At 42.6% G+C, this 16199-nt stretch overlaps 1 protein-coding gene across 5 annotated transcripts in view; it reads left to right on the forward strand.

Moving 5' to 3' along the window:
* Positions 1-16199, forward strand: part of UBXN2A (UBX domain protein 2A) — a 342165-nt gene that overhangs the window by 324086 nt on the left and 1880 nt on the right. Inside the window, exons 1-7 of one of the 5 annotated variants that reach the window (XM_075414918.1) lie at positions 660-1042; positions 1597-1724; positions 3032-3085; positions 4528-4663; positions 6487-6596; positions 8176-8316; positions 13575-13739. In XM_075414918.1, the coding sequence (XP_075271033.1) occupies positions 3045-3085; positions 4528-4663; positions 6487-6596; positions 8176-8316; positions 13575-13739 (593 nt within the window). In that variant the 5' untranslated portion in view covers positions 660-1042; positions 1597-1724; positions 3032-3044. Of the gene's footprint in view, positions 1-48; positions 142-659; positions 1043-1460; positions 1725-3031; positions 3086-4527; positions 4664-6486; positions 6597-8175; positions 8317-13574; positions 13740-16199 lie in introns of those variants that run through there. The other 4 variants (XM_075414916.1, XM_075414915.1, XM_075414917.1 and 1 more) reach the window with 4 other exon arrangements.

The raw sequence follows: 16199 nt of genomic DNA on the forward strand, positions 1-16199 counted from the left end.
GCGGAGCTCCTGCGGCCGCCCCGCCCCGCCCCTCCCCGCCTGGCCCGCTCCGGGCGGGGGCTCCGGGTGCTCCGGCCGTTGGCGGCGGCGCGTGCGCGGCGGGGCGCGGGGCAGTGACGAGTTCGGGGCGGCCGGTGCCGGGTGAGTGGCCGCGGGAGCGCGTTCCGCCCAGCCCCGCTCGGCTCCGACCGGGGCTTGAGCTTGGCCCGCGGCCGCACCAAGGGGGAGGCCGGGCTGAGCCCTGCCGCCGCCTGCCACGCGGGACGGGACCGAGGGCCGCCGGCGGAGCGGGGGGGGGGGGGGATGTCGCTACCCGGCCCCTTCTCGGACGCCGCGGGCCGTCGCTCCGCCGCGCCGTTGTCTCCTCGTCTCCGGAGACACCGCGCGGCCCGGGCCGGGCGCGTTTTGGCGGGAGGCAGAGCCCCGCCTGGGTGCGGGGGCTGAGGTGCTGGCGGCCCGGGGCGGCTCCGGTTTCTCCCCGGCAGGCGCAGCGCTCCCGGCGCGCCGGGGAGGACGCGTTCGTGCTGGGACGTTTACCTGAGCGTGTGTGCCGCGGGTGGGCCGTTGGGTTCGGTGCCCGTCCCGCCGTTAATCCGCGGCTTGTCCGGCTGCCGCGCTCGGTCACGGTGTCCGGGAGGGGAGGGGAGGTGACAGCTCCTGTCTTGTTTCTCGTGGGTTACAGTAACTGGATGTGTGGGCTCGATAGCGCTGAGCGCAGCAACACCTGCCGAAACTCCCGTGTCTGTGGCGGTGTGGGTGGGAGCTGCTCGTTTCGCAGACCTGGCGGTGAGAGGCCGGTGGAGCGGGTAGCGGGGATGGAGAGCCCGTGAGGCTGGAGCGACTGGTCCGTGCTGGGAGACGCCGCAGTGAGCGGGCGTAGCTGTGGTGGGCTGCTGGCAGCTTCGGCTTCTTCCTGAGTTTTAAGTTTCCAGGCGTGGTAGTGCGGTTCTGTGATATTTCTTATCACAGGCACAAAAAACGCGTACCGAAACTCTTTTTTGACGTCACATCTCGGGATGCCTGGCAGGAGCCGGCGGGAGAGGTTGGTCGTGTTCGTTGGGTGGGCTTGCCGAGCTGGAGTGCTTGGGGTGCAGGGCTCTAGCATTTGCCTGATCGCTACCTCTTAACGGCGTTTTGGTCATAATAAACACCACCATGCTGCATAGGCTGGTTTCTCCACCTTGCTGTATTCCCACAAACGTTTCTTGGAAGTGTGGTTGCTGGTGTACTTTAGAAGGAGCAGCGACTTTTGCAGCTGACCAGTTTTGAATACTATTCACACGTATTTGAGGCCAGCCTAATGTAGCAAAAGAGTTATTTTGAAGAGATGCTTCATCGCGTCTGTCTTTTTAGCAGCTCTGGTGACAAGTCACAGAGAATCAACAAAAGCAGATGGCTGGAGGTGGCTCTTGTTGCTTTGGGGAGCAGTGTGTTGAATAGTGAAAGGTTAGAAGATAAGTACGTTAACATAAAACAAAAAATTGCTTTGTGCTGAAGTGTGTTAAATATTCAGGAGAAGTTTGAAAAAATCGTATTTTTTTAAGTACTCTTAAATTCACTATACTTATTTGATACTGAAAGTTCATTTTTTCAAAGTGCAGGTACAAAGTTCCAAGTGCAGCGGAGAGGTGTAAGGTCATAAGGCTTGGCTGATATATATAATGCTCTGGGAGAACATGAGGGGGAGGGAAAGCGTGTGCCGCGTCTCGTGTGACACATCAAAGGTACGCTAAGCATGATGTTTGGACCTAATGCATAACAGCATCAGTTAAACTTTTAAAGTTTAAAGCATGTTATGGACATACGGACTGAATCTTTTCAGTCGTTATGAGGGTTTTCTAAAGGCTGGTATGTGTTTCTGCAGAAAGTGTCTTACAAGGATTTAACTTTCCAGGCGAAAGAATACCAATACCAGCCTCCTCAGGAACATGAATTAGTGCTGAATAACCGAACATTTGGAGGTTTTTTTTTTTTGTTAGTGCTGCAGTGAATAGTGTTGCCTGCTAACCTCTCCATTTTGTTAGATGTCAAGACCATTTAAAGTTTATTTTAGTCTCGCTGTGCATACTACTTTTTCAGGAGTGCGATGGCAGTCACTGCGTAGTGTGACACTCTCTAAAAGCTATGCACAATATCATGACTTGGTCTCAAACCTGCCAGGAGCAGAACATCATCTGTGTGACCTGCACCCAGCAGTCTTCAGGAATAACTCTTCAAACACACTTGCAACTTAAAATTTCTGTTCTTTTGGGGGCTTGTCTAGTTTTAGAGTTATTTTACTGGGTTTTTTGAGGGTGTTTTGGGGGATCTCTGGCTTTTCATGACTTCCTGTGACTTTTTTCAGAGAGCTCAGAAGGGAGTGTAACGAGATCAGTATGGCATTCTTCATTTCTTTTGACTCAGCAGACTAATCCTGTAGTATATTTAGTACCTGCAAATCCAGGATTTTCTTTCCAGCTAAAGGGTAGAGCAGAGATGATAATTTGCAGTTTCTGGGATGCTGCACCAACGTGTTGAGGTATGGCAGGAAGAGGGAGGAGGAGCCTGGCAAATCTTGCACCTTTGGATGATGCACACTGTTCAAGTGAAGGTCATTAGAACGCCTGCAGTGGCAGTGCAGTTTTTCTGCAACTGTCTCAGTGTTGTGAAGAATCAGGGGAGTTTAAATCATGCCGCTCAGAAAAAGAATGTGATGCATTTTCCTTGCTTAGCATAAGTATGGGCGTGTATTTTCAATTCACTTTATTATTACGGAATTTATTTTGTACATTTATGAAAAAGTAATCTTCCTTTTGAGTGTCTGAAACCGATGCATGGTTCATGTGTCATTGAATTAGAAACCGCAGGAAAACAAAGAACCATCTGGAGACTTGGTGGGGGGGAGGTTGAGATTTCTGGCTAAATGTGCAGTCAACACAGGAAAAACTTTATACTAAAGAGCGTTTCAGCTTCAAAAGGAGGCACAGCGTGCGGGGCATTTTGTCTGATTGGTTTGTTGGGGTTTTTTTAACCATCTTCTTTTCATAATTAGGAGCGGCACCAGAATGAAAGACATGGACAATATTAAAACTGTGAAGAAAGAATGGTAGGTGCCAGTTCCCCTCTCCCCCTTTTTCTTCTTCCTTTCCTATTGCTGTTTGTGTGTGCTGTCATGACTTTTCAAACTTTATGTTAATTTTTTAAATTTTAACTTTTTTCTGTATCCATCTGCTCCACATATACTGAAGTTTTTTAGAAAGTATATTGTTTTGCTGAAAGATTTTCCACATGCATGAAATGTTTCCTAGATGGAAGAAGCTGATAAATATTTTTACTTCAAATAGGAAGGCAGCCTTACAAATTGCTAACCCACTGTGCACCTCTATATTTGATATTGAGGTGTTTTGTTTTCCAGTTATGCTTCCGAGGTGAAGCATAGCGAATGCCTAGGTTAATGTTTCAAGTTTCTTCCTATTAGAAAACTAAAATGAGGACAGCATACTTTTGAAATTTCTTCTTTAATGTTGTAGAGTTTTTCTTTTGTTTAAAGATGTTAATCTATAGGGATTCTTAGTGTTGCACAGATGCACAGCAAACAATTCCTTTTTATGCAAATGTGTCTAATTACCATTCAAGTAAGCATTGCTGCTCTTGTATTCAATGCAGAGTTTTATGTAAAACTGGATGGTTTTCAAGGGCTGGGATTTTTTTTTTTTTTCCTGAATTGCTTGAAGTAGACTTTTCTGAATCTCCAATAGGAGTAACTCATGCAATGTTTACCAAAAGCTGCATAATCGGCTTACTATGCAAAGAACCTAAACTGAAAGGTAGTAATTGATTCAGGTTGCATATTTCTGCATTTTGATTGGTGAAAACCAAACAGCTGTCATATATACAATGGTCTATAAAAAGATGTGGTTGATGCATCTTTTTGAATACTCTGGCGGTCTCCACAGTATTGAAGTTTTCTGTTGTATCTTCAGTGCACTCAAATGGTGTTGGGTCACTTGTTCTTGGGTTTCTTTAATGTACGTTCAGAGGCAGCAGTGGTGGTTCTGTGGTGGTGCTGGGAATGGGGAGGTTCAAGCGACGCTGGGGAAGTAAATCCTGGAGCATTTTTCATGTGTGCCGTTTCTAAAACTTGCGGCGAAGGAAGTCACCCAAGCCGATGTCATGGAAGTGCTTCAAGGAAGGCCTTTCACTGGTGTGCACTTAAATGTTTGATGGTCCAAATTAGAAGTGTGAATCGCCTAACTTGCATTTGTTCCTCCAATACCAAGTTTAGAAGCCTCTGTATAGATGAATTCAGCTTTTCTATTGACGTTCTTTAACTTGAGCTTCTGAAGTGCAAATAGTAGCAGTTAGAGATTTGTAAGAAGTTTCTAGAAAAGGCACAACACAAAGTTGACCTGATGTTTTGTAACAACCCAGCAAGCTGAGTGCAGGGGAGCATGCCTTCTACACCGCTTGATAGTGAACTTCTAGGGTAACTGCTTGTCTTCTGATCTGTTTGCTCAGGCATCATTTTTACTTGTGACTTTTTTGCAGGGTGTGTAAATCGGGAACCAAAGATCAGATTTTGAATGGTACAGAACAAAATTGTGACTACTTGGTAGATAACCTTTTTGAAGAAGCTCAGAAGGCTGGCGCTAAATGTGTGCCCCCAACTACAGTCAAGAACGAGGTAGGCGTTGGAGAAGAAATACTGATGTTTAACATAATAGCACCCCAGGAGTACTCTGGAAAACAAATGGAAGAAGTCCAGCGGTCTTATCCAGTACATCTGTAAATAAATGCACACAGAATTCAGACAGCAGTAGGAATGGTCTCCCATCTCTTAGTCAACCAGGCCTATGCTTCTGGCTCTTGTTATTTTATAGTGGTTTTAGTGTTGTTCTAGGACTTGTGTTGGCATTGGCTAATGCACTTCTGCTTTATTAGTACGGAGAGTGAGCTGATTGTGAGGTGCCAGGAATGACAACTACTATTACATAAGAAGTTGCTTAGAGTTTCACCCTTTTTGTGCAGTGGCATAGCCCAAGCTTTTTTCCTTTATTCTCATATATATACTTGTAGTAGTAGTGGGATGTTTAACATGGGCTTGAATTTCAGGGATTCTGTCCTTTTCATATTTTTCTGTTACCAAAGACTGGTAAGGGGTTGGAGAAAAGGTCCTGTAGAATAAAGACGTCAAGGAGAACTTTGGAGTGGGCATTTCTGGGAATTATATTCATGGATCCCCAACTGAGCCTGGGAGAAAAGGAGTGTCAGGAGCAATACCTTCTTAAATTGCAGTTCTGAAACAATGTTCCATGGCAGTACTTGTGTCAATGTCTAAATGGGAAGTTGGGGTGGAATGATTAGTCTGTGTTAAACTGGTTCACTGTGGAGGAATGTTCCCATGATGAGAACTCCTTCCAGATGCGTTGGTGCCATGAGACACAAGACTTTTTAAAGAAATCTAATCTGGCTGAGTGCTATATACTTTTTTTGACAGATTATCCAAGCAAAAGAGAAGGAATTTTATTCAGCAGTCTGCACATGCTGTGTGTTTATGTAGCAATCATCTCCTAACAAGTCAGCCTGCAAAAATAACAAAACAAAAAAAAAAAATTGCCAAGTACTATCAAGCCTAGTTCAAACTAATTTCCAGCTGAGGTGAATTTTGCATTTGTAGATGCTTCATATACCTCACGTGTGGCCGAGTATCTGTCAAGGCAATGTTATTTCAGGGATAACACCTGGATGATCAGATGCTTCCTTAAATGGCATGATGTGTAAATTTGAAAATGCAATCCCAGATAGATCCATGTTGAAGTCAGAGAGATTTCAGTGAACAGTGTGAAGGCTGTGAGTTGAAGTAGTGGATGTTCTCTGGCAAAGTTAGTGAATTACTGAGAATTTATTTTTTTCATTCCTCTAACACCAAAGTTTTAAATATACCCAGGAATTCCAGGGAAACATAAATGTATGGCTGTCTGAAAGTAATTGTTCTGGTACTTGCTGCGTGTGCTGAATGAAAGGCTTCTGCATGCATTCACTCAATGCCTTACTTTCAGAAAATCCTCCTGAATGACCAGAACAAGGCTTTACCCTAATAAAACCCCAGCTGGACTATTCTGGTAGTTGGTGTTCCAGCACCAGCCATGTGTGCTCTCAAATTAGCTCCTGAAGAGTTGCAGCTGGCTGGGATCTTCCAGTTCTTTCTGGGTTTTTTTTGGTTTGGTTTTTTTTTTGCCTGCTGAATTGAAGGAGTGTTCTTGACCTAGGAAAGCAAAATGATTGGGGGAAGGTTTATTTCTAACCCTGATTGACACAAGATACTTAGAAATGTCACTTACCCCTTGCAGTTGCTCTGCCTGTTGGCACAGGGCCGAAGCAGATTATGGTGAGCCTTCTCTCAGTATTTTTAGTCCATGCAGGGGATGATCTACAGTCATAGGGTACTGTGGGTATACCAAGCTGGTTTTATGTCAGTGTTATAATAGAAATGTTCTTACTTTATAGGTTGATGTAATCATTAAACTTTGGAAAAATGGGTTTACAGTAAATGATGGTGAACTTAGGAGCTACACTGGTGATGCAAACCAGCAATTCTTGGACTCCATTAAAAAAGGGTAAGTTTTGTGTTCTTAATCAGCCTCAGTTAATGCGCTTTGAATAGCGCTTAGCTTACGCTCTAGATTTTTTGCATAGCTACTTGGCTTTGCTGCACTGCAGTATCCCTGTAGGAGCGTAGGCCACTGCCTGTCTCTGTTCCTGCAGCGCTAATGGCTGCTTTAACATCAACAGGTTTAATATAGCTTTCAGATGCAGTGGTCTTACAGTTGCTGATGAAAAAGATAAAAGCACAGTGTTAGTAGGGGGCACAGCAGGTGTAGAATTAAATAAAGAATAAATCAGAGTGCCCAGTAAGAGCTACTGATCAAATGGTACTTTGACTAATGAACTCAGTGGACAAGTGGTTGAGCGTTTCTGGTTTTATGGTCTTTGTTTTCTTTTTATTGATGAAAAGCCTTAAATGGGCACAGTTGCTCCATGTAACATTGAGAAATTCTGATCAGTCTTAAATTTCAGACATTTTTTCTAGTACAATCTTGCTATTTCAGTCATGTGTATATAGCGATCTTGCTTTTACCCCCCTGTTAAAAATTAATATGCTATCCTGATTTCTACTAGTGCTTGCAGTGTTGCTTTAAAAGAGCAGGTTGACCATACAAAGCAATGTGATTTTAAGCCTTTAATTTGTAGTCTGTTTCCTCGCCTCATAAAAGTGGAGAGTATAATTTTATGGAGAATACAATTTAATAACTCCTTTTCAAATACATGAAATTACTAAGCCATTGTAACTTTTGTCTTTTCCATACTTTGCTAGCCCATCAAAAATACTGTTTTATACTATATTTCTTCTCTATGGCTGTCACCCGTGTTAGCTGTAGTAGCAATTAACTGCACTGTTTAAAGCCCTTTGCTTCCTTTGCATGCATGCATCGAAAGTTTGCCACCTTTCTTCCATCATTTGCTTGTGAAGATGCTAATTACAAGATGGTTCCTGCATAATCGTTGATGGCAGAGAAGTACTTAGTACAGCCCCTATGGCAGCTGAGCTCCACCAGCTGAAAATGTAGTATCTGCGTCAGAGCTCATAGACAGAGGCATTGCTGTGTTCTGCCCAACACAAAGCCTTACCGAGGTGATGTTACTGCACTAAAGAGTGTAGCTATTAGTGATGATCTAATTTTTAAAAGCTGAGATTCGTGTTTCTTTGTAATTAAACACATTGTGTCTTAACTCAGTTCTTTCTCTTTAAAAGCCAGTTATCTTTTTTTCTTCTGGTTTTACATTGAGGATAAAATAATTTAACCTTTTCAGCAACGTATGGCAATACTGAACCTCCTACGCATCATGTGCTTTGGAGCGGTAACTGCTGGGTGACTTTGAACATCATTCAACAACTTGCACGATGATGTCTTTTTTATTATTTGATTTCTAGTTAATTTTCAGTTCAGGAACTTGAAATTGTTTCTATGTCATGCATGTAATGTAACTCTTAATCAATAATGTGAAGTGGTTTTTTTTTTAAAAGCATCATCCTTGAAAGGATAAACATTGAACAGGTATTAATCATAAATCTATATTGTATACTGAAAACAGTATATTGGTTCTTTTTCTGACGTGGGTTTTTTTTTTCTTAAGGGAATTGCCTTTTGAGCTACGAAAAGTTTTTGATAAGGAGGAGGTAGATGTGAAAGTGGAAGATAAAAAAGATAAAGTGTATTTGTCATCAAAAAAGCCAATGTTTCATCCCTTTTCTGGACATGGTTACAGATTAGGAAGGTGAGTAGTCTGACATGATCTGTGTTAAAGCAGCTCAAGGAAACTATATCTATGGTAAAGGATCTCATAATTCAGGTTGGAAGTGACCTATGGAGTTCTCTAATCCAAGCTCCTGCTCAAAGCAAGGTCAGCTGTGGGGACGGGTAAGGTTGCTCAGGCCTTTATCCAGCTGGGCCTTGAAGTCTTGCAAGAGTGGAAGCTGTGGAGTGGGTGTCAGGAGGATGGGGCCAAGCTCTTTTCAGTGGTGCCCAGTGACAGGACAAGGGTCAACGGGCACAAACTGAGGCACAGGAAGTTCCGTCTGAACATGAGGAAGAACTTCTTCCCTCTGGGGGTGACGGAGCACTGGAACAGGCTGCCCAGGGAGGTTGTGGAGTCTCCTTCTCTGGAGATATTCAAGACCCGCCTGGACAAGGTCCTGTGCAGCTTGCTGTAGGTGACCCTGCTTCGGCAGGAGGGTTGGACTAGATGACCCACAGAGGTCCCTTCCAAGCCCTACTATTCTGTGATTCTGCTTCAGTGCTGAACTGTCCTCATGGGACAGAAATTTTTCATTTATATCATCTGAATGTATGTTGTTTCAGTTTGTCCTCCATGAAGAGCCTGGCTCCCTCCTCCTGGTGATCTTCTGTCTACGCTGGCAGGCTGTTGTTAGGTGTTCCCTCCCGGCACCATCTCTTCTCCAGGCTGAACAAGCCCCTTTCTTCACAGGCCGAACGCTCCAACCTGTGGGCGTCTTGGTAGCCTTCCATGGAACTTGCCCCAGTTTATCAACACCTTTGTCTTATTTTGGGTACCAAATCTGAGTGCAGTGTTTAGGTGTGTCTAATGGGCGCTGCATGGGGGATAACTGTCTCCCACAAGGCTGTGTTCCTGTTAATACAGATGGGATGCTGTTGGCTTTCTTTGTTCGGGGTCTCAAGATTAGCAGAACTGATTCCAGCTGAAAGGCTGTCGCTCTTCTGTTCTGTGATTTAAGAGAAAAGAATATCTTTAAAGCTGTATGTGCAATACTTTGTGTGAGAAGAGGGGAATATGACAATCCCATAAGGGGAACTGAAGAAGTAAGAGGTTATTTTGCGTTCTCTTAAAAATCCTCAGTATTTAATCATGCATTTCCTGCAGTAAGACATTTTAGCATGTTACAGTGATCCTCTTTCCTTTTCTCCATGACCCTGTGGTTGGAGTGTGTCAGCCACTAATGCCAATGCTAAAACTGGACTTGATTTATAACCAAACAGTACTGTATTTTGGAAGGCTGTTGTAGAGGGGCGGGCCAGGAGTTCATGTATTTGATCCCTGTGACTTTTGCTTACTCCAGCCAAATTATCTGCTTCACATGTCCCTGTTGTGTGAGACTTAGGTGCCTATAAAAGCAGACTTCAGCCAAGGGAACAGAACATATTCAGTGACCAGGGGCCTACAGGAAGCCTTCACAGGTGGGAGTGCGTAGTGACCTGCAGACTGTGGTGAAACCTTGGGTGAACCCCTTGTTCAGATGAAGTGGAAAGGGCTTGCTGCTAAGGCCAGTGCTTGTGCTGAGGGAAAGCGTGGCCTGGGTCACAACAGATAAGGCAGGGGAAGGAGGCAATGATGTGTGGAGTAGGAGACTGATAATGGTAAATGATAATGGTGGTTCCAGGCTGCTTCAGAAGCAAGTATGTTTTATCAGTTTCGTCTGTTTCTGTAGCACAGTCCATTCATTTGCAACATGCTTGAGTAGATACAGTCAATAGGGAAACTTCTCACTGGAGAGATGGATGATATGCTGCAAGACTTGCTGTTGGTAGCACTGAAATCCTGGGCAAATGAGGGTCAAGAACTTAACCTTATTTTATCTAGAAATAGACCTGTATATAGCAAAAGTAAAAAGATCTCGTGTGCTGGGTTTCTGCTGCTGAACCAGTGCTAAACCGTAGGTTGTTCAGTTGCTTGTTGTGCTCTGTCATGCCTACAGCGAGTAATGATCTCGCTTCCCAACAGGCGAGTTAGGTTCTGGAAACATGTTAGTGAATTTCGGTTGACTGGTCTTGTGCACTGAGACATCCTACAACTTGCTCAGCAATTTTTTTTTTCTTTATAGACTGCATAAAATGCCGCTTTTTCCCTCCTACTCTTGCTAGTCTGTTCAGGGCTATGCTATCGGAGCCTTTTCTTTAAAGATGAGTAGACATTTTTGCTGATGTTGGAAACATAAGCCATAAGTGTTCTTACTCCATAAACTAGTGCTCACTTCCTGATGTTAATAAATGTCCGTTGCATGCATATGCTGCTACTTCAGCAGAAAAGCTTTATGGGGAAATAATAGTGCTGTCTGAGACCTGTAACATGTTTGAAGTTATAGAACTCCCTTTCCACAGTTGCATGTGTGTGCTGAATGAGAGGGGCAAATGAATGAACAGTTTACTTCAACTTAAGACCTAGCTAAACTTTTGCTTATCAAATAAATGTTTTTTTAACAGTCTAGAGATTTTTCTGCCAGTGTTCCCAGATGGGTGGATTATGTGGTGGATGAACCATTATGAATAGGTCTGACTGGTTCATTAAAACTTTGTTAGGGGAAAAAAGGAGGAACTGGAAATGGTATGTTTTTTTGAGATAGCTCCCATGAGTTTGATCCTCTCCCTTTTTGTTGTACAGGAGAAACAAGTGAGACTTACCAGACTTGTCCAATATACCTTATGAACTTATATAACTAATGGGTATATTCTGTTTTATCTACCACTGTTCAGCTGCATTTAGTAGTATGGGACTATAACAAGATTTTCAACCACACTTTTCTATTAAGCTTATCAATGCATTTTAAAGACTGCCTCAGGAGCTTGGTAATGGAACTATTGACTGAAATCCCTTGTAGCAAAGTGGGCTTGCTCTGTAACCTCCCTAGGGTAAAACATTGTGTCGAGCTTCTTAACGTTAGTCAGGGTAAGGCATGATACCTAAGTCTTAGGCTTTTTCTTTTCAGGAAATTGACAGGAGGCTTTTATGTCTCTTTGATCTTTAGTTTACATCTTCTTTTGATAATCTTATAAAAGGAATAAGCATTTAACAGAGGTGATAATGCTTTGATCTCAGGCTCATAAGAGACTTAGATTCTTGGTTTGTGGCTTTAGTCGGAGCTCCCACCACTAGATGGCTTTATCTGTCAGTTCTACAAGAGCAAAGTTATCGAGTGTAGAAATGCTCTAAACCGTGGTGAATATAGATCTGCTAACTTTCTCTTGCAGCTTAGCTTAATGTGTTGGCTTCAGTTTCACACATACTTGCTATTGAAAGAGCCCTCTCCAGTGCCTACCACAAATTCCTGAGATGTAACCGTAAGGGAAGAGTCAGTTTGAGAATGACATCAAAATCTGTATCCATGTGAGACAGTTGTCTGAACTACAACTGTGGCTGATGGGCTAAAATGTAGTTCAGCCCAGGCTAAACCAGATGCCTGGCAGCTGCACGGTTGACGACTTCTCCAGCTTCCACTGTACTGGAGACAGCTGGCTCACACACGAGTGCTTGTACTTCAGTGTCTGAGCTTGGAACTGAACCTCACTGATCAAGCAGACAGCGAGAGCTGGTCATGGCTGCACTGAAGTATGACTTGAACTTTTTTTTTTTGCTCTGCTCCCGAGACTGTTTGACATGATCTTGCTAGTGCTCAAGGTTTTTTTTTTTTTTTTCCTCCCTAGATCTGGAGGGCAATTAGGGTTTATTTTACATTGAGATCAAGCATCAACAGAAGCTGGGTGTGCAATAAGTAAATCGGTAGAGGCAGGTGGGTGATAGTAAATCACTTGTACTTGGAGTACCAGAATGTTTTACAGATGTGCCTCTTGGGATCTTGTTGGTGCCAAGTTGGTGCCCCAGCTGGTTTCTGTGTAATGCAGACCAGTCAGTTCTGTGCCTCTCATCTGCCTCCAGTTGCAGTGAACATCTCTTATCTCTCCCTTGGAAATGAGATTCCTTGATTCTCATTCTTTTTGGAGAGTTTCAATGGAAGGAATAAAAAGTACAACTGCTGGCTGATAGCCTAGAAGTTAGTGCACTTAACTGAGCAGTGGATGATGAGAGTTTTTGTAATACCTTGGACTGAGGACTTGAGGCCAAGACTCTAACTTTATTAGCCTGAACATATAAAGTCATTAGCCATCTTAGTTTAATTATAAAGCGGAAAACTCACAGCCAATCTATTATTAAAACAAAGACAGGTGCAAGAAATAAGGATGCAAGGATGGGGTTTGTCAACGAAGGAGATGTAGTATGGTTAAAATGACTGTTACACTATGGGCATTGGTTACTGACTTCTCTCTCAAGAAACAATAACTCAGCAATTTTCTGTGCAAAGAGAAAGCTTTTCAGCAAATCACCATGAAGTTCATGCATTCAGTGACCACAGCTGAGCTCAGAGAAGAAATGGTAATTCCTTAAATCGCCGCTATTGTTTGGTGGGCAAACATCTGGTTATAATCACGCGAGTTGAGGATGTGCCCATTGGATCAGGCCTTACAATGCCTGAAACAGTACGTGCTGAACAAGCTTGGTCCTGAAAGAAGTGCTCAGCTCTAGACATTTCTTCAGAATCAAAATTTTTGCAGCTACTTTTTTTTTTTTCTTAAGACCACACATTTGGACTGAGGTCCATATATTCTGTCAAGTTATTTTATGGATCTTTGCCCTTATGGTAGGGTCAGCTGTTGAAAGGGCCTTAGAAAAAAAAATAAAATCCAAGTGCTGTGTGCATCAGGCTGGATTTTCACATGAAGTCAATTTCTCTGATAGATGAGTAATGCTTCTAAGCTGAAATGGATGATGCTGGGGTCTAAATCAAGGCTAACAACATTCAGTTAAATTGAATTACTGTAATCGCATTACGGTGAAAATTAACATTGAGTATGCAAATTCAATGCTCAAACCCCTTAAAGTTTCACCTGTGTGATTAGAGTACAAAAAATACACGAAGAATCTTCAGACTGTTTTGTCTCTTGTGTATTCGTGTTTATTCCTTTGATATTTATGTTCCCTTCCATTTTGTAAAAATGTTTAACATGAGCAAACTGAAATTATTTAGAATGTTGAAGTCTTCAAGAGAAAGTATTGGCATACAGTTAAAAAAAAAAAAAAAGCTGACATTTATGTCGGTGTTCCTATATTTGTTAAAAAAAGAAGGCATCAGTGCACCCTGATACATGGCAGAAAGCTCCAGAAGCAGATGTTCAAGCTTACATGTGTACACAGAAGGCATAACCTCTTATGGCTTTTCTTTTCAGTGCTACTCCAAGGATAATCTCTAAAGTAAGAGATGATCATCAAGGATCTGACAACAAAAGACACCTGCCTTTAGTACCCTTAAATGATTTGGAGCCTATCACTAACATCCAGATCTGGTTAGCTGATGGAGAAAGGATAATTCAGAAATTCAATGTTTCTCACAGGTAAGGTTTATTTTAGCACTGTAATATGTATTTACGTCTGAACTATTTGTCCTATGGCTGTACACAGAAGTCTCCAAGTTCTGTGAATAATCTACCTCCTGAGTTCACTTACAGCTGAACAGCAGTCCTATGTTATCTAGAAAATCTCCTTCCAATTTTTGAGAAATCTTTTAGCTGGCAAGAGAGGAGCCAAAGAGGAATGTGAACTGATGTTAACAGTCAGCATATAACCAAGTGTAAAGAAAATCTGAGGAAGCTGTAGGAGTTCTTTGCGGGTTAGTGGAAGTTAAGGTGCGTGTTGCTCATTACTAGAGGAAACGGCTTTTAAGATGACAGATCACTCACAAAATTACTACATCTGGTGAAAATTGCTTAGTAAAAAAGCCTGCTAGTCATTGAACATAGACAGCACCACGCCTGGGAGCTGGCGGATGTGACTTAGAGTGGAGCCTTCTGAACATTTAGGGAGGGCCAGAGTCAGTGTGCTAGGCAGGGGAGGTTCTTCAGCGGCGTGTCGGCATGGACAGAATAGAATGCATCCAATGTGTTTAATTAGTAAAATTTCCAGTTCCCAATGAGGCTTATAAATGGGGATAACATCAGAAGGTGTCAGCACGGCATGTGTATTCAGGAGCTTTGAGAAAGTAGGGTTAACTGTTTAAATTGTAGAACTACCGTCCTTGGAGACTTTTCTCAAATTTGTAACTTGAGAAATTACTCCAGTACTATACAGTCACATAATACGGAAAGGATATGTTGCCTGTGCTTCTCTGTGAAGCAGCTTAAAGTGATCACAGATTTCATACAACTGAGGCTGCTGTCAAGATAAACTATGTATATCTGTGGCTGGTTGGAAGAAAAACTCCGCAGCTAAAGGTTAACAACTGTAACTTTTTCTTGTACTAATTTATTATTGTTAGTGGCCTGAGTTATGAACTGAAATACTGTTGTGATGTACTGCTGAAGGGTCAATTGCTATTTTAATTATAAATACTTCACTGGAAGATTTAATATCATAATTATTCTGAGTTTAACGGATTTAAGTATATTTAGAAGCTTTTTGTCTTTGTGGTAAATAGCAGTTTGAACAGCTGCTAAGTGCTTGGGGGACGGGCAGGATGGGACATGAATTAAGCAGAACAGCAGCCTTACTGCTGCGATGCTTTTTTTTGTAGTTTGCAATAAATACTACATCATAACATATCCTCTTGCCACAAAACCAGCATGTTTGTGCTGTATACAGTATGTGTGTATGAGCTAATAAGGAATAAGGGGAAATACTTTTAAAATACATATCTTTAAGTATTATGATTGCATGTATAGCACGCCTTTCAGTGAAGAAGCAGAAAAGTGTCAACTATTTCTTGAGTAAACTATAAGTAAATAACCTGTATCATATACATTGCAGTGCCTCGGTAAATTGGTTACTTTTACCCTATTGCAGTTAGAATGTGTACATGCCACAGTAACTACTACTTTAGACATGCCTTGATTGCTGATGGAAGATTGAAGTTACAACATTGGAGCAAAAGTGCAGGGGGCATTGTAATACTGCAGTATGGGGAATCAGGGAGACAGGAGAGTGAAGCAACTCATAGAGCAGTGCTGTAGGAATAGCACACACAGTGATGTCTTGAAGCGAGTTGTGTGCATTCTTGAGTAGTTGCTAAGTTATTGTCACTCTGGAGCATGATGTGTGGAGCCTGGGAAGGAACCTGCTCATCCGAAAGCAGATAGCTGGTGGCTGATTGCCTGAGTTGCTCTTGAGACCCAATGAACAGTGATACAATGCATGTGGACACCTGTAAATGTCCAACCAGAAATTTATTGCTGCTTGAGGTTTTTCAGGCTGGAGGCTGCTAAGACTAAGCACTGTCTCTTAATTGAGGCCTGTGTGCGCAACAGTTAGATGCTGGCTATATCTGTCTTAATAAATGTGGCTAAGGCATGAAAATTTGGTCATCTGTGCTGCTAATCTGTTAAGACAGCTTTCCCCCAAGCCATCCAGCACTTTCTTGAACAATATCTAGGCTTGATTCAGATGTTAGCGCAGGTCACGGACCTTACCCGAGAGGCAGTAAACCCCATGGGCTACCCTGTGCATGTGGAAGAAGAAGAATGAGTTTAACAATTTGTCAGTGGCTGGAGTCTACCAGTTAGCCTCAGGATCAGAGAATGGGCATTGACACTATGTTTATTTTACTGATACAGATGTATACAGTCATCTTAATTGTCTAATTAAATTGGTCAGTCCTGATTCTTCCACAACAAAACCTCTGTCTTGCTCACTTGCTGCCTTGAGTCTGTAACAAATTCACTGCTGCACCTGCTTTGGTGGAAAGAAACTATATTTAGACCTAATTAACTCATAAGCTATCCAGACAATTTTTGCAAACCCTTTTTCTTTAGTATTGTTACGGTTCTGCTACATGCACCACACACTGGAGGGTCATCTTTATT

Source organism: Opisthocomus hoazin, chromosome 2, assembly GCF_030867145.1.
Source record: "Opisthocomus hoazin isolate bOpiHoa1 chromosome 2, bOpiHoa1.hap1, whole genome shotgun sequence".
NCBI classification, from domain to species: Eukaryota; Metazoa; Chordata; class Aves; order Opisthocomiformes; family Opisthocomidae; genus Opisthocomus; species Opisthocomus hoazin.